This window comes from Penaeus chinensis, chromosome 6 (assembly GCF_019202785.1).
Source record: "Penaeus chinensis breed Huanghai No. 1 chromosome 6, ASM1920278v2, whole genome shotgun sequence".
In the NCBI taxonomy this organism is placed as follows: Eukaryota; Metazoa; Arthropoda; class Malacostraca; order Decapoda; family Penaeidae; genus Penaeus; species Penaeus chinensis.
In genome coordinates, this window is record NC_061824.1 from 2,759,565 (window position 1) to 2,783,035 (window position 23,471).

Genomic DNA, 23,471 nt, shown 5'->3' on the forward strand with positions numbered 1-23,471 from the left:
CATACTTTATTTATTTCCACAATTCCTTATACATCAAAGAGTCAGTTTATAGGCCTACTTGATCTCATGTTTTTACCCTAATCCTTGAATGGTTGGCACAAAGTGTGTATTTCTACTTCCATTAGTATTGTTAATAATGTTTTAATGTTATTGTTGGTAATAACTGTAGTAAAATCTGGAAACAGTAATAATAGTATTAGAAACAAAGACTTTATTTCAAGAATGCAAGGAATAGGGTAAGCAGGCTAGGTCAAGTAAGCTTAGTAAATGATTCCTTGGTGTGTAAGCGCTGATGAACAGGTATATATGTAAACAAAATTGACCAAAGAGAACTTGGGTGGACTAACAATAAAGGTTGTCAGGAGGAAAGTTTACTCCACCGATATCATCCACTCAATCCAGGCGAACAGAAATATCAATCTATCCTCTCTTAACATCACTCCACAGGTACGAAACTATGGATTATCATGGAGTACCTTGGAGGGGGGTCTGCCTTGGACCTGATGAAGGCAGGGAGCTTCGAGGAGATGCACATTGCCATCATTCTACGGGAGGTGCTCAAGGGTCTCGATTACCTACATTCGGAGAGGAAGCTCCATAGGGATATCAAAGGTGGGTGTCGTAAACAGCTGGAAGATATCCGTCTTTGGGTTGAATTGATTCTTTTGCTCATTTGTATAATTTCTTTTGTGTGTGTATATTTGTTGTATCTCTATGTTATATTGAGGAAGTGCAGATCTTTCAAGGAATTTGAATTTGTTAGAAGAGAAAGTTTTATTCCAATTAGACCACAGGGAAGAATGCAAACTAAAGCAGGAATCATATCCATACTCTCACTTTACAGCGGCAAACGTGTTGCTAAGTGAAATGGGAGATGTAAAGCTTGCTGACTTCGGTGTGGCAGGCCAGTTGACCAACACGACAAGCAAGAGAAACACGTTTGTGGGGACACCCTTCTGGATGGCCCCGGAGGTCATCAAGCAGTCCGCGTATGACTCCAAGGTGAGGCTTAGGGTTGTGTCTTGGTCTCGTTATCTTTTCTTTCCTTTGTATTTATGTTTTTATATCTAATTTTTTCTAATCTGTGGATTCTCACCATAAAATTGGATATTTTTACATATCTTTAAATTAATTAATTAATTAATTAATTAATTAATTAAAGTTCTGAACCTTAAGTTTTAAAAAATATACACCTTTCAGCAATGGATTACCAAAACAGGTATATCATGAACTGAAATAACAAACAAACCATAATGACATTGCACTAAGACACTACAAACTAGCATCTGATCCCTCTCTCCCTCTCACCCCATAGGCAGACATATGGTCCCTGGGCATCACGGCCATAGAGTTGGCAAAGGGGGAGCCGCCCAACAGTGACCTCCACCCCATGCGAGTCCTTTTCCTCATACCTAAGAACAACCCACCGCAACTCACAGGGAACTACAGCAAACCTTTCAAAGACTTTGTCGAATCGTGTTTGAACAAGGATCCAGAGAATGTAAGTATTTGGCTTGGTTGTTTGAAAGAACTCAAATGATTTTCATTTGTTAGTAGGAAGTGGAGATATTTTTGTCTGGGAATTTGGAACAAGAACAGCCTTTGCAGCCGAGAATAGTGAATAGTCATCATCATCTGCATTATTATTATTTCTTTACAGAGACCAACAGCCAAAGAATTACTGAAGTATCCATTTATTCGGAAGGCCAAGAAGAATTCCTACTTAATGGACCTGATTGATAGATATAAGTCATACAGGAAAAACTGCACAGATACTGATACAGACTCTGACCAGTCAGATTCGTGAGTAAAATTCTCCTTTCATTGTCCTTGACCCTGGGAAATGTAGGCATGTAAAGAAAGAACAGTGTAGGTCTTACTTTTTCACAATGCTTATATGTATAGATTCTAAAAGAGCCTTAGGGGTTGGAAAGAGAATGAATTGAATTCCAGACTGACTAATGTCTCTTCCAGGGAGGACAGTCGACAAGAGAGTGATGTGGAGGACCCGGCATGGATCATGACGGTGAGAGAGCATCCTGGTGGCCTTTCTCCCACCAGCATACAGGAGGTCCTACCCAGCAGCAACACTTCGTCGCCTCTCTCCTCAGACCCTCCACCTCCCTACAACACTGTGGCTGCATCTTCTATGTCTTCCCTCTCTCATTCACCTCCCAAGGAGAACAACGGGGTTCTGTACAGAGGAGAAAAGACATCATCTCCGGTAGGTTCTTGGTTTTTGCTGGAATGGTTTGCTTTGAGGTATGGGGGATTTGGAGAAAGTTTGTGGTTGTCTGGATTGACATTTATAAAAAGCTCTTTTTTTCCATAGCACTATACTATTAGTAATGTATCTGTTTCAAAATTTCCCCCAGACTCGTCCAACTTCTGTGGCACCCCCACCACCCAATGAGAATGAGAAGCGAAGAGAAGCTCGCCTGTCTGAACACCGAACGTCCAGAGATATGGAGCTGTCCCCTCGATCAAATGAAACCCACACCAATGGAGATGACCGGCGCCTCTCCAGGGAAATGACTGATATGAGAATTGACCACGAGGACCACAGGAATGACATCAGCGACCGTCCAGACAGAAATGATTATAATGAGAGGAATGAGCGGCGTCACTCCCGTGAGGCACACCACCCCAGAGACAACAGGTCAAGCATAGGTGACATCAGGCGGCCAGATCATCGGGTGCCCTCTTCACACCCACAATCACCGCGAGCCACATCTCCACTGCCCACTTCGAACACCCTGGTTGATGTGGTACTGCCACTCATGTCAGAGGTAAGGGAAATCTGTAAATGGATCTCAGTTGTGTATACATTTTTGATGATCTCTGGCATTTATTTTGTGGGATATTGATTATAAAAAGGTTTCAGGATGGATTTACTATTGGTATGTGGTTATGATTTTCCTTTATCAATGAACATAAGTTGTAATCTTTTCAATCATTTTTTCAGCTTCAGCGACGCCACCGACACTCCAGTAGAAGTGGAGACCCACACCGCACAGATGCCATTGAGGAACTCAAATCGGCCTTCGAGACGGCTGAGCGGTCCAACCCAGGGGTGACAGATGCTTTCATACGGGACCTCTTCTCCAAGCTAGTTCCCAACATGACTGAGACCAAGATAAGGCAAGCTCACGACAACCTGACCCGGTGAAGCCAGGGTGGGAATATTGTGTAGGAGGACCACATGAAGCCCCCTCTCCCCCAGTACTTGTTGCTTGTTGGTGATACTTAACTTTTCATGTGGTGTGGAAACAGCTGGATGATGCAGATAGTTATGACCAATTTGATGATATGACTCTGGAAAATTGGAATGTGGTGCAGGTGGAGGAGAGAGAGAGAAAAAAAAGATAACAGTGAGGGAGAGAGATTTCCAAATGTGTCTCTACCCTTCTCATAAAGTCTCTTTTTTTATACTCAGTGTTAGCTGGTTAATTTTTAAAACTTATTTTTTCTTGCAATTTTTTTTGTTTTTTGTTTTTTCTTTTTTTTTCATTTGCTCCCTCTACCACAGTGAACATTTGTGTGCTGAGGCGTGCTTGGGTGCCCAGGGGAGTGTTGAGAAGATGGTGGAAGGAATGATGGCTTAGGAGAGTGGGAATGCAACGCAAGTGTTGGGAAGCGGACACTGCCCTCGGAATAGGTTTGGGGGGTGGTCGAGTGGTGGCAGGGACAAGTTCAGATCTTTTTTAGTTTGGTGAACTTTTTATCAATGTCCTTACTTTAGAGAAAATAAAACAAATTGGAAAATGAAAATCCGTGCATACATACAAAATCTGCAAGATGATTCAGAGATCTCCAATGTCATCGGGGAAGCTGTTCCATACAGTAACATGAGGAGCGTGGCATTGTACATAGTTCTGACCTCAGTGCCTCACATGCAGTGTCTTGAAGGGTACCCACATGCGGGTGGGCTCGCGCAGCACCCACCTCCCTGGTAATGGTAATTATCTATTTTAGGTTGTTCTGATTGCAGAACAGGAAAGTGGAAGTTTTATGTATTATTTTATTTTTATTTTTGTTTTTCCTCATGATTTTTTTTTTTCTCCTTTTTTTATGATTCCAAATCACATGGAACCAATGATACATTTTACGATTAGCAAGAAGAGGGCCAGTCTCTCACCTTGCCTTGTACTATACTAGTGTATATACCCGTGTACGTCAGTGAATATAGGTGTGTTTGCAAGATGTACATATTTTCCCTATTATGACCACACTAAATCAAATCTAGTTTGGTTATTGTAAATGAATTACACACCTCTCCTGAGCCATATCAGTAGCTATTGACTGTAATTTGGTATTTGTATATTTCCCAGGTTGAGTTTGTGGTTTGGTTTGTGTCCTAACGTCAAACTCACTTTTCCTTCTTTTTATATTATGGATGCTTTTGTTTGTTTCTTTGTATTGATTATTATTATGATCATCATTATTATTATTATTTTTATTATTGCAATTTATAGTTTATCATTCAGTTTTTATTAGTATTAACTTTAAAAATTGGATTAGCAGATTTTAATCATAATAAAGAAGATCAGTTATGAACTTTTCTTTTTTTTTCTTATTCTGTTATTTTATTATTATTATTGTTTTCAAAATCAAGAGCTTTCACAAGAAGACATGCTATTTGTCTCTTGGTTGAGGATTTATGCCTTATTTACAACTACGATGGGGCACAAGATGATTGACTTTGTCCTGTCTCTGCCATACATCCTTTTGTGATACTTGCCTGTTTTTAGTAGCCAAAGATGTTGCTATTTATTCTTGTTATTATTGGACACATTTCTTCTCTTCTAGTGTCAAAGACATTGTAGGTTGTATTCAATATTTAATTGATTTTTATTTTATATACTGCTAATGCAAGTCTTTGCCTTAGTGAATAATGAGATATGAAAAAAAAAAGAAAAAAAAAAAAAAAAAAAAATCCTTATGCAAAACCAACATTCCAGTAATGGTGATTTTCTTCATTTAAAAGTGGATTTTCTCTTCACCTAGTCCTGCCTTGGTAATGTCACATGTTTGTAATTTTATTTGCTCTTTGTTTTACTTTTTTATTCATTCAATCATTTTATTTTGTACAGATTTAAAGGAGATTAAAAGTTGAGGACAATTTGCACTTTTTTTTTTCTGTTTGCGTTGGTGTTATCTCGGCCATTGTCAGTGTGGATCCCCTCCATATATGTATATGTATATATGTGTATGTATATGTATGTAGATGTATATGTATATCTGTATATACATATACATTATGTACATGTATATGTATATGTGTAGATAAGTACATGTATATGCATATGTATGTATATATACAAGTTTGCATATGTATGCATTGCTGTATATCAAAAACAACCAAACAATAAAAGTATTATTATTATTTTTTTATTTGGGTCTGCCTCTTTGTCAGTACAGTTGTGGCTGAGACAGGAGTTACTTTTGTTAAAACACCTAAGGCTTTTTTTTCCCTTTTCCCCTTCCTAAGACCCTTTCTTTATCCTCTCAAATCTAGTGGTATTCTGCCAAGAGTGTTTTTCCTTTATTCTTTTCGTTTTAATGTATGTATTTTGAGGCTATGCTCAAATTGGTAAGGAAAAAGAAAGAAAATGGCTTGGATGTCAGACTCCAGTCATGGAAATCTAGATTAATATAAATATTCACAGATTGTTATTTATTTATTTATAGATTTTGGAGATTGCAGTATTTTTTTTTTTATTCTCATATGTATATTTATGTATTGTTTATTTCTGTAAGGGCAGGGTTTTTTTTTTTAAGATGTGAATTGAATACATGCTGTGAAACCTTCTATTGTTTTCTGGACTACATCTGTTCAGCCAGACTGGCTCGTACTGCAGAGGAGCTGTAGACCTCCACCAGACCTGCTTCCTGTTCTCCACAAAACAGTAGAACCTTGCATTGTAGTGCTTCTTTCTTTCTCGCTCTAGTTTCCATCTCTCATCAAAATAGTCTGTGTGTTCTGTTCGTCGGAAAATGTGCACAGCCTCTCATCAGGTTCTGTGAACTTTGATTAGTTATGGTTGTCATAAGCCAGTCAGTTGGTAGACTTTGAATTTAGTGTATGTTTCCTATTTGCTGTGTTAGTGTGTGCGTATTGTAGTGTCCAGAGGAGTAGATTTTTTTGAGAAATTAAAAATTAAAGTAAAATAGTGGTTTACAAATAGCACACTTTGGAGGTTCTGCTGTCTTGTAGTAGGGTAGCTTGTTTGGATTTTTTTATTAATTTTTTTTTTTTTCTTAATCTTTAATATGCTTTTTGTTTGGTGAATCATGCAGTGAGAGTTAAAACTGGCTTTAGCCCTCCCATATTCGTTGAAATGTCCTGTACTTACACGAGTTGGTTATATGTTTAATGGTAACTGAAAAGTGATTTTTTTAGGTTTTTCAAATAATGAACAATTTAAGCTTTTTAAGTTGCTGATTTTTAGCATTTCATACAGTCTGTTCAGATGAACACAAATTTTTGATTCCATCTTCCAAGTTTTTGCCTTCTGGGATTATTCTTAAGAAATTGTTTATGTAAATATTAGTGGCCCTTGCTCCTGTTAATGCCAATTATTGTAAGTAAATGATTTATCTTGTTGTAGGGAGGACTTATTTTGTTTAGCAGATTAGTCCTCTAATCTTGTATGTACAGTATAATGGTTGATGAATTAATAAATCTAGTAGAACTGAATTGTATTTTTTTTTCTTTACCTTTTCATTTGACCCCAAAGAGACGTGTCCTATATTTAACCCCTTAACGACGGGTCACGTCTATAGACGTCAAAACAAACCGCTTGAAATGTGGCGTGCGGCGCGCCAAAGCGTTATGAGCCGGTGATTCGGCTTGATGTACGGAACTCCCGCACTCAAAGTCAGAGCGTTGCCATTGATTGCCAGAGCGTAATTTTTTTTTTGGATTTCTTCACCCGTCACCAACGGGTTAAGGAAGCTCAGGTGAAATTGCAACAAAACTCTACCAATATTTACATAGGGTGCCAGAATATCATGATGTTGTTTTCAGGGTACAAAATATATACTTTGATCTGTTGATCCCAAAGACAAAGCCAGGTGTTTTACAATGAATTGAATTAAGAACACACAATGATTGATTACTGTGCATCTGATTGTAAGATGGCACATCCTGTAAAGATTTAGGGTGATTCCATGGCTGAGCATGGAAATTAGAATAACAAAGAGTTACACAATAATGAATAAGACTGCAAAGTTGTAAAACTAACCATTTTAATTATCTCTGGAGATATGTTTGATATATAGTCAATCTTCCCAAAAGAAAAAAAAAAAAATGTGAAGGATACAAAAATACAATCAGTGGGACATGCATAAACTGATCAGTCTCAGAACCATTGATCTTACAAAAGTGCAGAGAATCATAGTAAGAAACAATAACTATGAAAAATGGTCATGTTAATAAAAATGATATTAAGTGATAATTTAACTAATGGTATTATGAACATCTAAAATAACAATCACAAGGTAGGAAGTGAACCATATTTTTGTGATATATCTGATGAACATGAGGGGGGGGGGGGGGGAGCTAAAATAAAATCCAGATATAAGAGTGAAGACTGCTCTTCTTTTTGTCTTGTGGTGGTCTGCAAACTTTATTCAGTCATATGCTGCTCGAAACTTTAATGGTTAATGGTTAAAAGCAAATAAATGTGCTAGACATCTAAGGTCATGTAGCACTATAGTAAATGGTAGTGAAGGGGTGGTTGAGTTAGTGATTAGTTGTCAAAGCTGGGCAAAGGAATTGACGAGTAAATGGGTTAAAGTTGGGTAAGGTAATGTATAGGGTGAAGGATGTAAATGCATTTGAGGAATGAAAAAAGTCAAAGCAGAAAGTGTGAGAAGCTGTGGGAGGGATCACAAAAAATCGGTCCCATTTGGCAGGGCTAAATAGAGTATTTAAGAATTTTGTAGAGATGGGGGTAGTAGAAAGATGGGGGCGTGTGGAAGAGGGAGTAGTGTTGGGGGAGGTAGTGTTATGGGGAGGTGGACAATAAGGTTGTAAGGTAAGTAATAAGGGAGGATGGGGAAGTTGGGGCGTGTGGAAGAGGGAGTAGTGTTATGGGGAGGTGGACAATAATGTTGTAAGGTAGTAATAAGGGAGGATGGGGTAGTTGATGAAGAAGGTTGTGGGGGTATAGTTGTTGAAGTTGAGCATGTTGGGAGAGTAGAAATGTCTCCTGGGGTGTTGATTAGGGTGGATACTGTACTAGTAGGCATTGAGGAGGGGGTATTAGTTGTAGTGTTCAGAGCCGTGGTCAAAGGAGAGCCTGGGGTCAGGGAATCGGGCGAGTTTGAATTGGTGGAGCTATTTGATGAAGAGGCAAGCCTCATTGCCTTTAATAATGGTATGGTTAATGGTTAAAAGCAAAATAAATGTGCTATCTAATAATGGTATAAAATCTTCATTGTTGGCCATGGTAAGCCTGGAGTATGTTGGGGAGAGAAACGGTCCACTCCTCAGGGTCCCTCGAGGGGTAAGGGCTAGACAACTAAAGCAGGGGAATACCGTGCCCATGGCTCCCTCAGGCCGTTCAGGACTGGCACAAAGTCATCCTTTCAGCATGGCTCTCACACCTTAGGAAGTGGATAGTAGAAAGTAGGGGAAAAAAAAGACCATGCAAAATTTGTTGAGTCGAAGGCTGAGTCCCAAGGTTGAGGAGTTCCCCAGCAATGGGTCCCAGTCTCCGCCTCCTAAACCCCCCCCCCCCCCCCCCGACAACAACGGGCAAGGGATTGGGGGGGTCGAAACTTTAAAAACTACAAAACCCCTTGTAAAATTTCCTTGCATTTCTGTCTGGTCTTCAAAGTGTACATATCAACGTACACAGCAGTGAATGGTTAAATCTTACAACTTAACACTAAAAAAATGAGAGTAAGGTAAAGGAGGTAAGATTTCAGATTTTATTATATTGCTTTTCCTTTGTACAATGTATGTGATTTTATAGAACAATATGTCTTTACATTTAAACATTACCTTCTAGTTTTACCCAAGCAAAGTTCTGGGGCAACTGACAAGGTAATAATAACTTGTCTGTATACAAAGTCTCATCGCCTATTTCGTGATTGGCACGGACAAAATAAAACATACTGCTTAAAAGAATATGTCTACTCTGAAGTTTGCAATGCTAACTTAATGCTCTTCTGTCAGGTCAGTATTCTTACATGTTAAAACTTAAAAGAAAAAAAAAGAAAAAAAAAAAGGGGATACTTCATCCACTGACATAAATGAAGTGACTATTCCTGGGTAGGCTTAATGATTCACAGTCAGTCTATGAATACTGTACATATCACTGTGTTCCAATTAAAACTATCGAGGAATAACATATAACTTTGTTATAATAAAATTTTATATTTAATACAAATAACATATCACTGATCACTTATATCTAAGCCTTAAGCTACAGGTTTGCACTGTAAACAATAAATTTCTGCTTGGAGTATACAAATAAAATTGTACTTGAGTTGGAAGAAGTAGCCTTTGGCCACAACAGTAATCCACAATGACAAATAAGATGTATTTTGAATGATGGTGAGAAGTTGTCCATTAACAAAAAGTCAAAAAAAAGTCACTGGTGTAAAAAAACTAATAATAATGATGATAATACTTTGTACATATCTATATAGTTTGACAAGGATTTCCATCTGAATTCAACTTTGAGCTGAAGCCTGCAACTTTTGTTAATTATCAGCATTCACACTTTATGCCTGGCACGTGAATGGACAAGACTGATAGCCTAGACCATGTCTGTGGTCTATTGACCGGGTGAATCTGGAAAAATATATATATATAAAGCCCTTTGTCTTTAATACAACACTTTGGCAGCTTTAAAAGCAAAAAAGCCCAATGCAACTTCTCTCCCCTACAAAAAGGCTTCAACTCTTCTCCTTCTTGCGAACACTGCGCTTGCTACTGTACTTTGTCATGATCTCCACAATCTTGCCCTTGTGCTCAAAAAGCTTTTCCATCTGTGTTCTTGCTTCCGTCATCTGGTCCTTTATAATCTTGGATCTCTGAATGTTGGCCTTGACTAGCTCTGACAACCTATTGATGTCTTTATCAAAGTCCTGGAAAGAAGAAAGAACAATAAATTTAATCTTCCCTAATCCCATGGACATGGGTGATGTGACCATCACGTCATGAAAAAATTTGGCTGCGTGGCAAGTGACATGAATATACTGTCACGAAAATTTTTGGGCTCAGGGCCAGGGTGACAGGAATGACTCTCCAAGAGTGCACAAAGCTCTTGGAGGATAATTAGACTTAGTGGGTATTTAGGGCATTACTCCTATTGGCAAATTAATGTAGAATGACAAATATAGGCACTGGAAAATTACAAAAAAGCTAAAAATGAGATAATAACATTGTTAAAGGGAGGCAAGGAGTCAACACCACATGAGTGTTTGTGTGTGCCTGGCTTACAAGCCACATACCCATGAGAGTGGCCACTCAAGTAAGCCTAGTGCCTGTATTTTTGGCGGCGTGTGGCCAGTGAAACCCCCGGATCCAAAAGGTTATCAAATGAAAGCTATTTTTTTATATAATGGTTAGTCGTGTCTTACACTGCTGTCCAAGATGATTTTTAGATAAAATAAATCTTATCATACAAAGACCAAGTTAACAAAAATGAGAAGACAGCAAACAATACCTTGTATGGTTTTCTGCCATGAGTTCTCTTCTCCAAGGATGTGAGCAGCAAATGCAGACGGTCAACCACATCAGACTCGAGCTCTACAAGGTCATCCACTTGCCCTGAGAGGTGAACCACCTACAAAAAAAAAATAAAAATAAATAAATAAATAAAATAAAAATAAATAAATAAGAACATGTCAAAACATAAATCAAATGCTCAGACAGTGAAAGACCAAACTGGAAAAAAAAGGTTCAAATCTTTGGCACAGAAGCTACTTTACAAAGTACCAAGAAAAATCTAAATATAAAGGCTACTCTATAGAGCACTAAAGACCACATTTGTCTTTCCCAACTTCCACAATTTCTACTAAAAGTAGTGGCAACAAAGAGGCCAAGAAATACCCCCCCCTCACCTTCCATCCATTGACCCGTTGCAGCGCCATCTTCTGGTTGGCTATCTCATTGACAGTCAATCTCCTCTCGTCCTTGGGCTTTGACATCTGTGTGCCGCACAAAGTGGTTGTGCCTCGGTTTCCACGTCTGTCGGAAACTGCTCAGGAGGGACATGGTGGGGCGGTTTGTTATGACGACGGTGGCGTTGACTGCATTACTGGCATTGGCTCCCCCTAGGCCCCCTCCACTCCCCCCATAGCTCCCTCCGCTGCTGCCCCCGCCTGGCTCGGACCATCCCCCCCCTTCGTCTTCGCTTCCTTCGAGGTCTGTAACAAGACATGGGCTCTATACTATTACTGGGGAAAACTTTTCTCAAACGTATATTCCAAGCCTTTATACCGCCAGAAACTAGATACATAAAAAGGTTTTTAAATAGACAGATTTTCTGGAGGCAAACTGACCGTGATTGTCCTCTGCGATCTCTCTCTTTGTCTTCTTTACCGGCGGATGGTCGAGGTCGTCCTCACTGGACCGGGCCTCCTGAAGCTCGTTCCCAGTCCTGCAAGAAAATGAATATTTAGGAAAATAGAAAAATAATCTCTCAAGATTTAAAAACCTTTCATTCCTCTTCCATCTTTTCCTAGTATGTATTTGTAACTAAAGAATTTCCTATCCACACAAAGAAGTCCCTGATTGCATTATTCAGATGATCTGTTTATTCTATTGTTGCTGTAATAATTTTCTTGGGCCTTTTTTCTGTTTTTTTCTTCAAAATATGACCAGATGCAAGGCATTTGTCAATTGACTGCATGATACAACCCCCAAACTCAAAGTCACTCAGAGCGAAATATCTTGCTACAGATCATTATCAAAATTAAGAGACTTAAATCTCAATAATATTTTAAGAATAATTTTTGTACTTCAGGCAAGCTATTCCTTGATTTTTTTTTCTATATTCAATATCAGTTTTAAATAACATGAAATGTAGAATACTACTTCTCAATTCACATAAAAAGAGAACAAATGTTAATATTAGCAAAATGATACGGTATCTTATGAGACTCAACTTCTATCCAAAAGGAGCACCTTTTGTAGTAAAATTAAATAAATAATTAAATAACTATATAAATAAATAAACAAATATCTATACATGTATGCACATGTACACAAGGTTACTCCACGCACCCACACATATATGGATTACAAGGGCTAATTCTAATAGTTTTACATGATTTTTCTTTAAGAAGAGCATTCAGACTTATCACTACATCAACAATTTTTATGTTTAACACAATGCCGACGGGCATGATGTGCACGTACGTGCCATGCTCAATGTGAGTTACTCATTTGATTGTTTTTACACATAGATGGCTACACTTGTACTAAGTGACCAATGAGCCAATTATGGGCACTGCCTGTCTCGCCCGTTTACCCTTTTCTTTGATTTACAAAAATATTTTACGTTATCTTATTTTGCTGTTACTTATGTTTATAATATTATAGTAATTATAATGTTTATAATAAAAATAACACCGTTGATATTCATAGCACTAGGAAAAAATACATGACTCCTTTGTGGCTAAACACTAGCAGAGCCATCTATGTGCAGAGAGATTTCATAAAAAATATAAAAAATGAGCACAGCATTTTTCCCATTTTTTATTCATTTTCCCCAGCGGCATTGGGTTAATCACAGACAACAGACAATGCAATTCCCTTTTGTGTTCAGAAGGCAAAAGAAATGACAAGACAACCATGGTACTCACAGCTGCTGCTTTCTGGGCTTCTTCCTGGGAGAGAGGCCGTCAGCCAACGCCTGTGAGGCCCCGTGCATGCCTGTGACAGAGAGGTGGGGCTGCGGCACGTTGAGTGTGGTGGTGACAATGCCGGTGGCGAGGCCAGCCGAAGCCTCGCTCATGGAGCAGAGCACAGGCTGGCGGGGGAGGACCACAGTGGCATCCTCGGGGGGCTCCTGCTTGATGCTGGGGGGTGTCCGTAACTCGGCGCTGTTCCCCGTGATGGCGCCTCCACTGCTGCCATCCAGCTCCTCGATTTGCAGCCCTGATAAGGATGAGTCTTCAGAGCACAAGAATGGCCAAAGTTAGTACCACACGGCTCACAGTACAAAAGCAGGTAAGGGTTCTAGCTAGCATGAATGCCACCACACTGCAGGTAGCTCACCCCCCCATAAATGATATTCTCTACACCCAGACACAGAGATGTATTAAAGAAGCCACAGCATAGCATTAATCGCAAGCCCAAACATCAGTAATTAACCTGGCAGATGCAATTAAACATTTTCCACATCCAATATTAAACAAGCACAAAAATAAAGACAACCAATTGCTGTATGGCTATGTACATGCATGGCATTCAAAAGTTCTTTGTCTCAAAGGGATGGATGGGAAAGGAGAAGCAAAAGTAGAGAAAGAAGAGTAAAGAGAATAGAGAACAGAGCAAAACTTAAAGAAAAGACAATAATCATAAATGCCAATCAAAGATCAGCATCGGTGTACAATCTTTAAAAGCTCCTTGGCCCCAAAGCCAGAAGAGGAATGAGACACGAGGCATCATGAGTTTTATCACCACATGCAAGTAAGTTCAACTGCATTTTTAGCCTAGATATTCCCACCATACTCACCAAAACTGCAAACAAGTAAAAAGTAAATGCACTAATGTATAAACAAAGGTAAAATAATGGAAAAAAAAAAAAAAAAAAAAAAATCTGTACCATCAGTAATTCATTTCACTAAAGATCAGCAATGAAGCTATACTGAACATCTGTTAATCAATCCACACACTTACAACCAGTTGTTTGGTAACAGGTGAGAACTCTTAATTCTAATTCTCAAAGCTTGATAAACCAGCAAAGATGGAAGCAAGCAAACATGATTGTTGATCTGCACTTATCTAACAATTAACACATTTCAATGAGAAGGGGAAGAAGGGAGAAAAGAGTAAGGGAAGAGGGAAGACACAGCAAGGATGGAAAAGAAAAAATAGGAACAAACAAAAAGATAAGAAAAATTCTGACAAAGAGCAAATGCCACACAGGGACAAATGAATGCTACCTACCAGGAGAGGAATTGGCTGAGATGGTTGTCGAGCCTGACGATGCATTCCCATTCCCTCTGGAGTCTGGCCGTTTGGGGGAGGGTGGTGAGGGCATGGGGAGGCACAGAGCGGCCGTGAGATTCTTGGCGGCTTTGAGGGGTGTCCTGTGGTTTGAGGAAAGACGAGCCAAGATTTGGTGAATGGTACCTAGTAGCTGATACCTAATAAAGTGGCTAACTCAACAGCAATGACACATTTAACTTCTGTAGCGGCTGATATTAAAAAATATTATCTCTAACTAATATAACCTTTAAAGGAAAATGGAAAAGGAGATGATAAAAGTAGAATGATAAAAGAAAAAAATATGTAACATTCAAAGAGCATACTCCAGAGAATCAGCACTAACCCATCACTATCGGGCCGCTTGCGTAGGATGGAAGGCCTCGGGGAGGCACCAGGCTTCATGGCTGGCATGGGGGCAGGTGCCTGTCCCCCTGGACCCTCAACAATCTGACCTGGGCCCCCTCCATGGCCTGGGGCTGCACCTGCACCGGGATTGGGTCCTCCCCCTGTCACTCTGAGGGAGCCACTCTGGACGTTGGTTGGGACGTAGTGGGTGGAGCTCAGGGTGTGCGGCACAAGAGTGGGGCCACCAACCTTGAGGTACAGGGATGGAGGGATGAGAAGTTATTCACAGGTTTGAAGATGAAGAAACATGATAATGGCATCTATTTAGTACACTAACATCCACTGTTGCATTAGTCATGAAAATAAGAGCATAATCAAGGTTACATCATATATACAAACCTGGTAAGTGTTTTGTCCTTGTTCATAGTAGTAGGGTGGTGCAATACTGTACTGGGGGACTGTTGTTACAACCCTTTCTGCCTGACCTGTGGGTGTGCCACTTGTCACTGTCACCCCTAGAATGTTTGAACAAAAGGAAGAGTAAATTAGAGGTATGACTTTAAACACTCACATATATTTTTTTTCTTTTCAATATCTTTAGCTGGCATTGACAAAGACTACATGTACATTTTTGACATCCATCTTTCATCTTGCACACAAAAATCCCTGCACCCTTACCCGCATGAGGTCTCTGCAAGAACACATTGGTGTGGGGAGCCTGTGGGTCGGCTGCCTGGCCAGGGGACTGAGCGCGCACCTGCCCATGGGATCCCCTGGGGGGGCCAGCAACAGATGCAGACCCCTGGTTCGGGGTTGTTGCTTGCTGGGGCAGGACCTTGGCCACCGGGATTCCTGTCCCCCCCATCACTCGCCCTACACTGCTGCCCATCACACTGCCACCTGGGGTCAAAGATAGGGTCAGGGAAGGTGGTGAAGAGGAGGAAGCACTTTACTTGCTCGCTGTTTTTCTTAATCTGAGATGATATTGTACTGGACATTTTATTGATTAAAACTTTCTGAGGTAAATGGTTGATCATCATTATCCAGACTATACATTGCTTAAAAGAGATTACAAGATAAAAATCTTAAAATGTATACTTGATTTCACATAAAAGAATAACCAATAAATTAGTTCTAAGCCATTGGAGAAAAAAAAAAAAAAAAAAAAAAAAAAAAAAATATATATATATATATATATATATATATAGATATATAAATATATAAATATATATATGGAATGGGAGATCATGCACTTGAATGAACATGTATGTATGCATGTATATAAGCTTACCGGGTCTGTGCTGGACACTAGGAGTGTGCTGCTGTGACACAGTATGAGTGCTGACCTGGGCTTTTTGGGTAGTAACCCCTGCTAAGCCTGAGATCTGTGCAAGAGCCAGAGGTGGGCCCTGTGCAGGCTGTGTGATCACCTTCGGCCCATCGGAAAAGGTTAGAGTCTGTGCCTGCACCCCGCCCTTGCTCTGGTGTGAAGCCACAGGAGTCCGAACTGTACCGGAGGATAAGATAGGTAATACTGAATGATTATTCCAATTGTGAGCTTGGGACCAGCAGGCAGAGGTGTCTGTTTTCTGGGTTATTTCAAGATGTAGCCTATATGTGAAGTTTGTATATAGTATAAATGATCTAAGATTAAGCATTTTAATTGAATGCAGAAAAGAGAAAGAAAGGAAGAAAGAAAGAGGAAGAAGAAGAAGAAGAAAAAAAAAAAACTTGCTATGTGCCTTTGCTAACACATCACAACAGAACCTATGAAGTGAATGATTTTTAGTTAATTAGTGAAAAAGGAAATCAACATTCTCATATGGGAATGGGCTGGCATCAAAGAAAATCTACAATGCCATCCGAAAAATGGAAAAGCAGGTAGAAAGCAGTAAAGAAACAAGGGTATTACTCAAGTTTCAGCAAAAAGAAGAAGAAAAAAAGGTATAACAGTTTGAAATGCAAACAGTTATAATTACTATTTTGTAAATCACATGTGGATCAAATTCATTTTCTACTAATTCTAGTCTTTTCTTTTCTTCCTGAGACCTGAACCTTCAGTCACTGATTAGAAACAGGAAGGAGAGAGAACAGAGATTCTTTGCCTGTGAAGGTCACTGACCTTTCACAGACAGAGGAGTACTAGGTCTTATCAACGGGTCTCAAAGATTACCAAAAGGCTTGGTATTTGACAAATACCATGTAAGCAAAGAAAATAAAAATAAAATTAAAAATAAAAGAAAGAAAGAATAGAAAAGAAAGGAAGAAAAAAGACAAATAAAACAGTGACTTAGAGTGCACACATACACAAGGAGCCAACCAATTTGTGGATATCTAATCATCTCCTATGTAACCTTTTTATCTACAAGGGAGTTATTAGATTTTCACACACACACACACACACACACACACAAAAAAAAAAAAACCTTGTATAAAATCATAGAGAACCACACAGTCCTTTATCTCCAATTTCCAACACACAAAGCAGTAGCCTATCTTACATTATACAATTTACCAGGAAAAAATAAACAACAGTTGTAACCTCCTAAAACAACAGGCACACTTACCAATTGGGGTCTTGAGAGGAACCTGGTCCTGCTGTGTCCTGTGCAGGGGTGACTGGTGTGTCAGGATGGCACCGGGTGATGATCCAGAAGGGGATGTCATGGAAATGGCACCAATGCTTGTGCCAGCCTGGGAGGTCACCTAGAAGGAAGGAGGAGGGTCAGGTTTTACTCAAGGTGGATGGCACACTCCTTTTCCAAAACAAAATCATAAGAATAAAATATACAACATTCTAGTGCATACGCGCGCGCATACACACACACACACACACACACACATACACACACACACACACACACACACACACACACACACACACACACACACACACTCACACTCACACTCACACTCACACACACCACATATCGCATGTCTGGCAAGTACCTGTGAAGACGATGTCGCCGTAGACACTGGTGCTGTTGTGATTCTGACTGCAATGGCTGGGGGAGCCTGTGTTCTGATGGTGGTCTGTGGGTTTACTCCTGGCCCAGACATCGTGGTCACCATGGGGTTGCCAGGGCTATAGATGGTACCTGAGGAGGACCCTCCACCTGCACCGCCCCCAGAGGCCACCACACTGCGCCCACTGCCACTCATCACACCACCCATGCCCCCATATTTCTGGGAGGGAAGGAAGGAGAGAGAGAGAGATGTTAGGCAAATATTGTTAAGAGAATATATTCTTTTAAATCTTACAAGAAAAAATCAACTAAACAAATGCTTAAAACACACACACATATATCTATTCACACACATATGTATATATATATGTGCGTGTGTGTGTGCATATATCAATATACAAACTTTAAATGTCTTATACACATACATAAATATAAATGGAATACAACGAATCGAGGCAAATCCACTAATATTCAAGCACCTGAAATAACAGTGAAACCCCAAATGGTCTAACCCTACCCAGCACTCCATCAGGTAACCCAACCCACCTGTGGTCCCATGGGCTGTGTGATGTGCACTGCCTTGGGCCCCGTGCCCTTTGCGCCCTCTGACGTAACCATCCCTCGCATGGTGGCAGTGCCTGGCCCTCTGATAGAGCCACTGGAGACGATGCCTGGCCGAACTCCTGTGTGATACGTCGTTATGGCCCCACCACCTGGCCCTAGACGAGGCATTGGCATCGATGGCCTCTGGACACCCAGACTGCGGAAGAGAGGCATGGTTAACTCAACGCTGCCGGGAAAATGTGCTAATTTTTTATTTTATTATTATTATTTCTTTTTTGTGAAATGTCTCTGCTAGTGCTTAGCCACATAGGAATCAATTAGTAGACCTTGTGACCTTACCTGATTTCACCTTTCCTTGAATTGGCGGGAAAAATGTTGTTTTTTTTACTAATACAACGAATACTGATAGGTGTTAATTTTACTATAGGCATTATAATCACAATAATGTTATAGACATTAGTAACAGCAATACAAGAGAATGTAAAATCTTTTAGAAAATCATCGAAAAGGGTAAACAGGCGAGACAGGCAGTACTCGTAATTGGCTCATCGATAACTTAGTGTAAGTGTAGCCATTTATGTGTAAAAATAATTAATAAAGTAAACTCACAGTGGGCACGGCATGTACGTATATGCCATGCCCATGGTGACGGGTGAAGAAACTAAAAAAAAAACTCTTTGAGCACGGGAGTTCGGTACATCAAGCCGAATCACTGCCTCGTAGCGCCACATTTCGAGCGGTTTGTTTTCACGTCTATAGACGTGACCCGTAATTAAGGGGTTAAAGTAAGGAATATGTGCCAGAGGTAATGGCAATGTGTCTAAAATGAAAACTTTGAGAGGAAATAGAAACATGTGTTAAGAAAAGAAAGGAAGAAAGAAAGAAAGGGAAAATTCAGTAAATTCAGTACACTACAACAGCCTGTCACTCATCCTGCTCACCTGACACTGGGTGCGGGAACCCCAGGGTGCATGGACAGTCCTGTGACCTTGCCCGTGTGTGCTGGCGAAGGTGTGTTTCGAATCCAGCCTCCATTCGTTGAAGCTGGGACCAAGCGTTGACCTACCACACTTCCTCTCCTGGTTTGGGGTGAGGATAGTTGGGTGTTCAATTAGTGGTATCCCTTTATGGGAATTGTGACTTTCTTTATACTTTATCAACTGAATATTGGCTACACAAAGCATTAAAGAAAGACGTTATATCATTATCATTGATATAACGGAAATAATCGTTCCAACTAACGTTAGATAACTCACATGAAAGTGAAGGGAAGAAAACTATGTACTTACGGCCCAGGGACATTAGAGCCTGGTTGGCCAATAGGTTGTGCAGAGGTCCTCATGATGGGTGTAGCCACTGTCTGGGACCTTGGGGCTGCGATGTTGGCCACAGCAGCCGCTCCACGTGGGATGTGGTAAGTGGACGCTGAAGTGACCACTGTGCTGGTGCTGGTTCCCCCTGGGGCGTGCGACACAGTCCTCAGTGAAGGACCACCACTGCCTCCTCCTGGGCCCTGTGATGCTAGGTTGAGAGCTGATGGAGGGGCAGAAGGGCGTGACACAAGAGTCACTGTCTGACCTGCCACACCCATGCTCTCTGTTCTGCCAACTGGACAGGGAGAAAAGAATAAACTTTGTCTGGCACTAAATCTCTATAAACATATATATAAATCTCTATAAGCATGTATGTAAAAAATGCACAGGGATACTTGAAATATCAACAACTAAAACTGAATTCTAACTTACTAGGCTTGGCAGTGACCACATGTGCAGTCGTTCCACTTGTGGTGAGAATCTGCTGAACCCCCGTCGTATAGTGGACGAGAGTGGTTCCTCCGCTCTTAACTATGCCTCCCTGAAATACCAGCACCATGCTAATTATTTCAAGTCTTATGAACACTGGTGAGTACGAGACTAATGGGGAGATTTAGGGGAAGGGGGGGGGGGGGGGGAGAAATGAAACAAGAGCCAAGACAGAAGTGAAACTAAACCAACCATCACCGAACTAACCGGAGATGCAGCAACTCACCGACTCTAGTGACCTGGCGACTGTCTTCTGTGCCAGGTCCATGGGCTGGTTGCTTGGGTCTCCTGCTGAGCCAGAGCCCCCTCCTCCAGAAGTCATCAAGCCTCCTCTTCCTGCCATGGTATCCTATACTCTGTAATACCAAAGGAAAAGGTCATTTAAAGGGTTGTTTCCAGATAAACAGATTCATTATTGGAAGCTTGTGAATCTGTTATTATGCATAATAGACATTAACATAATAATACCATGTAACACTGGTAAACTACAAACTCCTACATCATGAACAAGAGATACAATATACACTGAAGATACACACTTTGCAATTGTAACTGGAAAGTGTTTTTTAAAGGCTTTCAAATTCTTGTTTTGGTCACAAAAGGGATAAAAGAACTTTCCTTTTTCTCTTGTCTCCCTCTTGCTATTGAATATAAGACCAAAACTTTATACATGAAATTTATATCTAATTCTACCAGATAAGCCAACAATGTGTGTGTGTGTGTGTGTGTGTGTGTGTGTGTGTGTGTGTGTGTGTGTGTGTGTGTGTGTGTGTGTGTGTGTGTGTGTGTGTGTGAGTGTGTGTGTGTCTTGTTAGCGACTCTTTTACTTTCAGGTCATGTAAAATGGGTTTATTAGCAGTGATCACCAATGTTCATTAAGTCACCTATTCCTCCATTCCTTGCTATCTCCCCAGGACATAATTCATGAAGCTTTCCCCAACTACTGGGGTCGGCTTCTTTCCCAATCACTGGAGTCAACGAACATAAATAGGATGAACAACTCAAACAGTGACACTGCCATATTTTGCTATTAGGATTCTTAAGGGCAAGGCCAACAATACTGAGGGTAATATTTAATTATGTATGTATGTATATTACCTAAATGAGTACTTATGTTGGACAGACCTTTATGAGAACTTTAACGAAACAAAAATAATTAATACAAGCTTTGCATACAGCTCTTGCAGAATAAGTCAGATCCTAATTAACACAAGAAAGTGTTGGAAAGTAAACAATGTTTGCACCCCTCAAGAAAGTATCAAATGCAATTTCACTAAAGCACCTGTTTGACAGGCTTTGTGTGTGTGTGTGTGTGTGTGTGTGTGTGTGTGTGTGTGTGTGTGTGTGTGTGTGTGTGTGTGTGTGTGTGTGTGTGTGTGTGTTGTGTGTGTGTGTCTGTGTGTGCGTGCGTGTATCTGTGTGAGTGAATGAGTGAGTGAGTGAGTGAGTGAGTGAGTGAGTGAGTGAGTGAGTGAGTGAGTGAGTGAGTGAGTGAGTGTGTGCGTGAGAGTGTGTGCGAGTGAGCAAGCAGGTGTGTGTGTGTGTGTTTATTGTGTGCATATGCATATGTGCAGGCATTTGTCTATAATTGTGAAAAATACCTTTATGTATATTCCCACTTCCAACTTCTAGAAATAATAAAAACCAGGAAGAATTATACTTATCCTGAACCACAATACACTGCAATACTAAAACAAAATTTCCATTCCCCAATAAAAACTCAAAACATGAATAATTCAAATATCTTTTCTCCCTCTTTAGCTCATGTACTACACTTAAAATACACCAGGACGTACAGCTTGTAGCTCTAACCTCAGACAAAATCAAATTCAGAGATCAAACACAGGAGCCACTAATTCTACTAGTTTGATTTACCAAACAAGACTGAAGACACACCATCATCTTTATTTCATGCAAACTTTTTAACCCCAGCTTCAATTTTCCACCCAGTTTTTCTTGCAAAAATAAAAGAACCACAGACAAAGATATCGCGACCTACATAATGTAGGTCAACTGATCATGTACTTTTATACAGTGCCAGTAGCATTTCCTATCATAAACCATCACCTACTTCTAGCAAAACAGGTGTCTATATGGATGTACCTGTATGTCTCCCATGTATATACATGTGTATACTAATATTGGCATGATATTTATCATTACAACACATATATATATATGCCTTATGTAGCTCACATGATAGCAGTGGTATGGATTTCACACAAGTCCACATAAAATCAAAGCTGACTTTGTACGTAAGATATTTAACAACTACAAAACATACACATAGATATCATCTGAAGACAGATATGAATTTCAATTAGTGAATGAATGTGCAAGTAAGCGAATGAGACGGACGGATTAAGGGAATGCACGACTGAGACAGATACTAAGGGAGAGGAAGAGAGAAAAGAGAGAGGGGTGAGGAGAGGAGAGAGAATGCACTAGATCATCCCTCAATCTAGTACACTACTCCCATTCAGAGAGCACCTACACCATTAAATTCACAAATGCATGTTTCAACAATATGTTCCTCTGTGTGGACTTATGACACCCAAGATAATAAAATATCACCCAAAATCAGGCCATCGTCCTATTGCCTTCTCTATCATACCATTAATCTTGCTAGGGATCTTATTAAATTCCTCTGTAAGCAGACTACAGGCTCCTTTCTGTTAAGCAAAATGGAAGTTCATTGTAATACACAGCCCTCCCCATTGCCACAGAGATCCAGTCAGCCTTCATAATGGGGGAATCTCCTCTCTTAAGGAATTCTGTTTCTTCTTTCACTTGTTATTCATTTATCTACCTATCCTTTCCTCTCCTTCTCTCAATATATATTCTCTCTCTCTCTCTCTCTCTCTCTCTATATCTCTCTCTCTCTCTCTCTCTCTATATCTCTCTCTCTCTCTATCTCTCTCTCTATCTCTCTATCTCTCTCTCTATCTCTCTATCCCTCTCTCTATCTCTCTATCCCTCTCTCTATCTCTCTATCTCTCTATCCCTCTCTCTATCTCTCTATCCCTCTCTCTATCTCTCTATCCCTCTCTCTATCTCTCTATCCCTCTCTCTCTCTCTATCCCTCCTACAAATCCTTCACAGAGGTGTTTTCTACATTCAATTACCAGCCACCTTTCACTATAACAGTAACATAAAAATGTCCTGTAAATAATAGTCACCACAACATGTAGAGTCTACATAGGTATCCCATAGATCCTATGGCTAAATATCCAACAAATCCAATCAACAACTTCACTATTGTTATACTTATACTTGTTATGTCTTCCTAAGGTCAGACATATCTCAAACAATGGCATTAACTAAGGCTATCTATAACATACAACTAGAAAATCACATGGAAATGATTCCATACAAACTAGGTTACTGAGCTGTTCTTTCCGTGTGTGAAGAGAGATTACGAACACATTTGGTAAAATCTATGGAAATGTTATATCTTTGGGTGAGAGGGGGAAGGTAGGCCTATATATGGTATATGGAAACCTTTTTCTGTCGCTGGGGATAACTATTCACAAATATATTTCCTTCCTCGTCTTACCTCGCCTTTCTCGCTTCCCTGTTCCCACACAGCGCGAAATCTCGAGGAAGGAGAGAGGA

At 40.1% G+C, this 23,471-nt stretch overlaps 2 protein-coding genes across 2 annotated transcripts in view; one reads left to right on the plus strand and one right to left on the minus strand.

Annotated features, from left to right (window-relative positions):
• The first annotated feature begins 415 nt into the window (after positions 1–415).
• LOC125026351 (serine/threonine-protein kinase 24-like) lies at positions 416–6,700 on the plus strand. The gene is made up of 7 exons (XM_047614735.1): positions 416–612; positions 845–1,002; positions 1,316–1,501; positions 1,661–1,803; positions 1,975–2,224; positions 2,376–2,789; positions 2,966–6,700. The coding sequence occupies exons 1-7, from the start codon at positions 468–470 to the stop codon at positions 3,167–3,169; spliced, it is 1,500 nt and encodes a 499-aa protein (XP_047470691.1). The 5' UTR covers positions 416–467; the 3' UTR covers positions 3,170–6,700.
• A 2,226-nt stretch (positions 6,701–8,926) lies between these two features.
• LOC125026521 (histone deacetylase complex subunit SAP130-A-like) overlaps positions 8,927–23,471 on the minus strand; it is a 15,004-nt gene continuing 459 nt past the window's right edge. The window contains 18 exon segments of the mRNA XM_047615012.1: positions 8,927–10,104; positions 10,686–10,805; positions 11,083–11,157; positions 11,159–11,388; positions 11,524–11,621; positions 12,829–13,138; positions 14,138–14,280; positions 14,523–14,773; positions 14,924–15,039; positions 15,203–15,424; positions 15,816–16,031; positions 17,092–17,230; positions 17,474–17,710; positions 18,037–18,250; positions 18,996–19,133; positions 19,344–19,662; positions 19,800–19,908; positions 20,083–20,212. Coding sequence (XP_047470968.1) covers positions 9,913–10,104; positions 10,686–10,805; positions 11,083–11,157; positions 11,159–11,388; positions 11,524–11,621; positions 12,829–13,138; positions 14,138–14,280; positions 14,523–14,773; positions 14,924–15,039; positions 15,203–15,424; positions 15,816–16,031; positions 17,092–17,230; positions 17,474–17,710; positions 18,037–18,250; positions 18,996–19,133; positions 19,344–19,662; positions 19,800–19,908; positions 20,083–20,199 — 3,246 coding nt within the window. The 5' untranslated portion in view covers positions 20,200–20,212 and the 3' untranslated portion in view covers positions 8,927–9,912.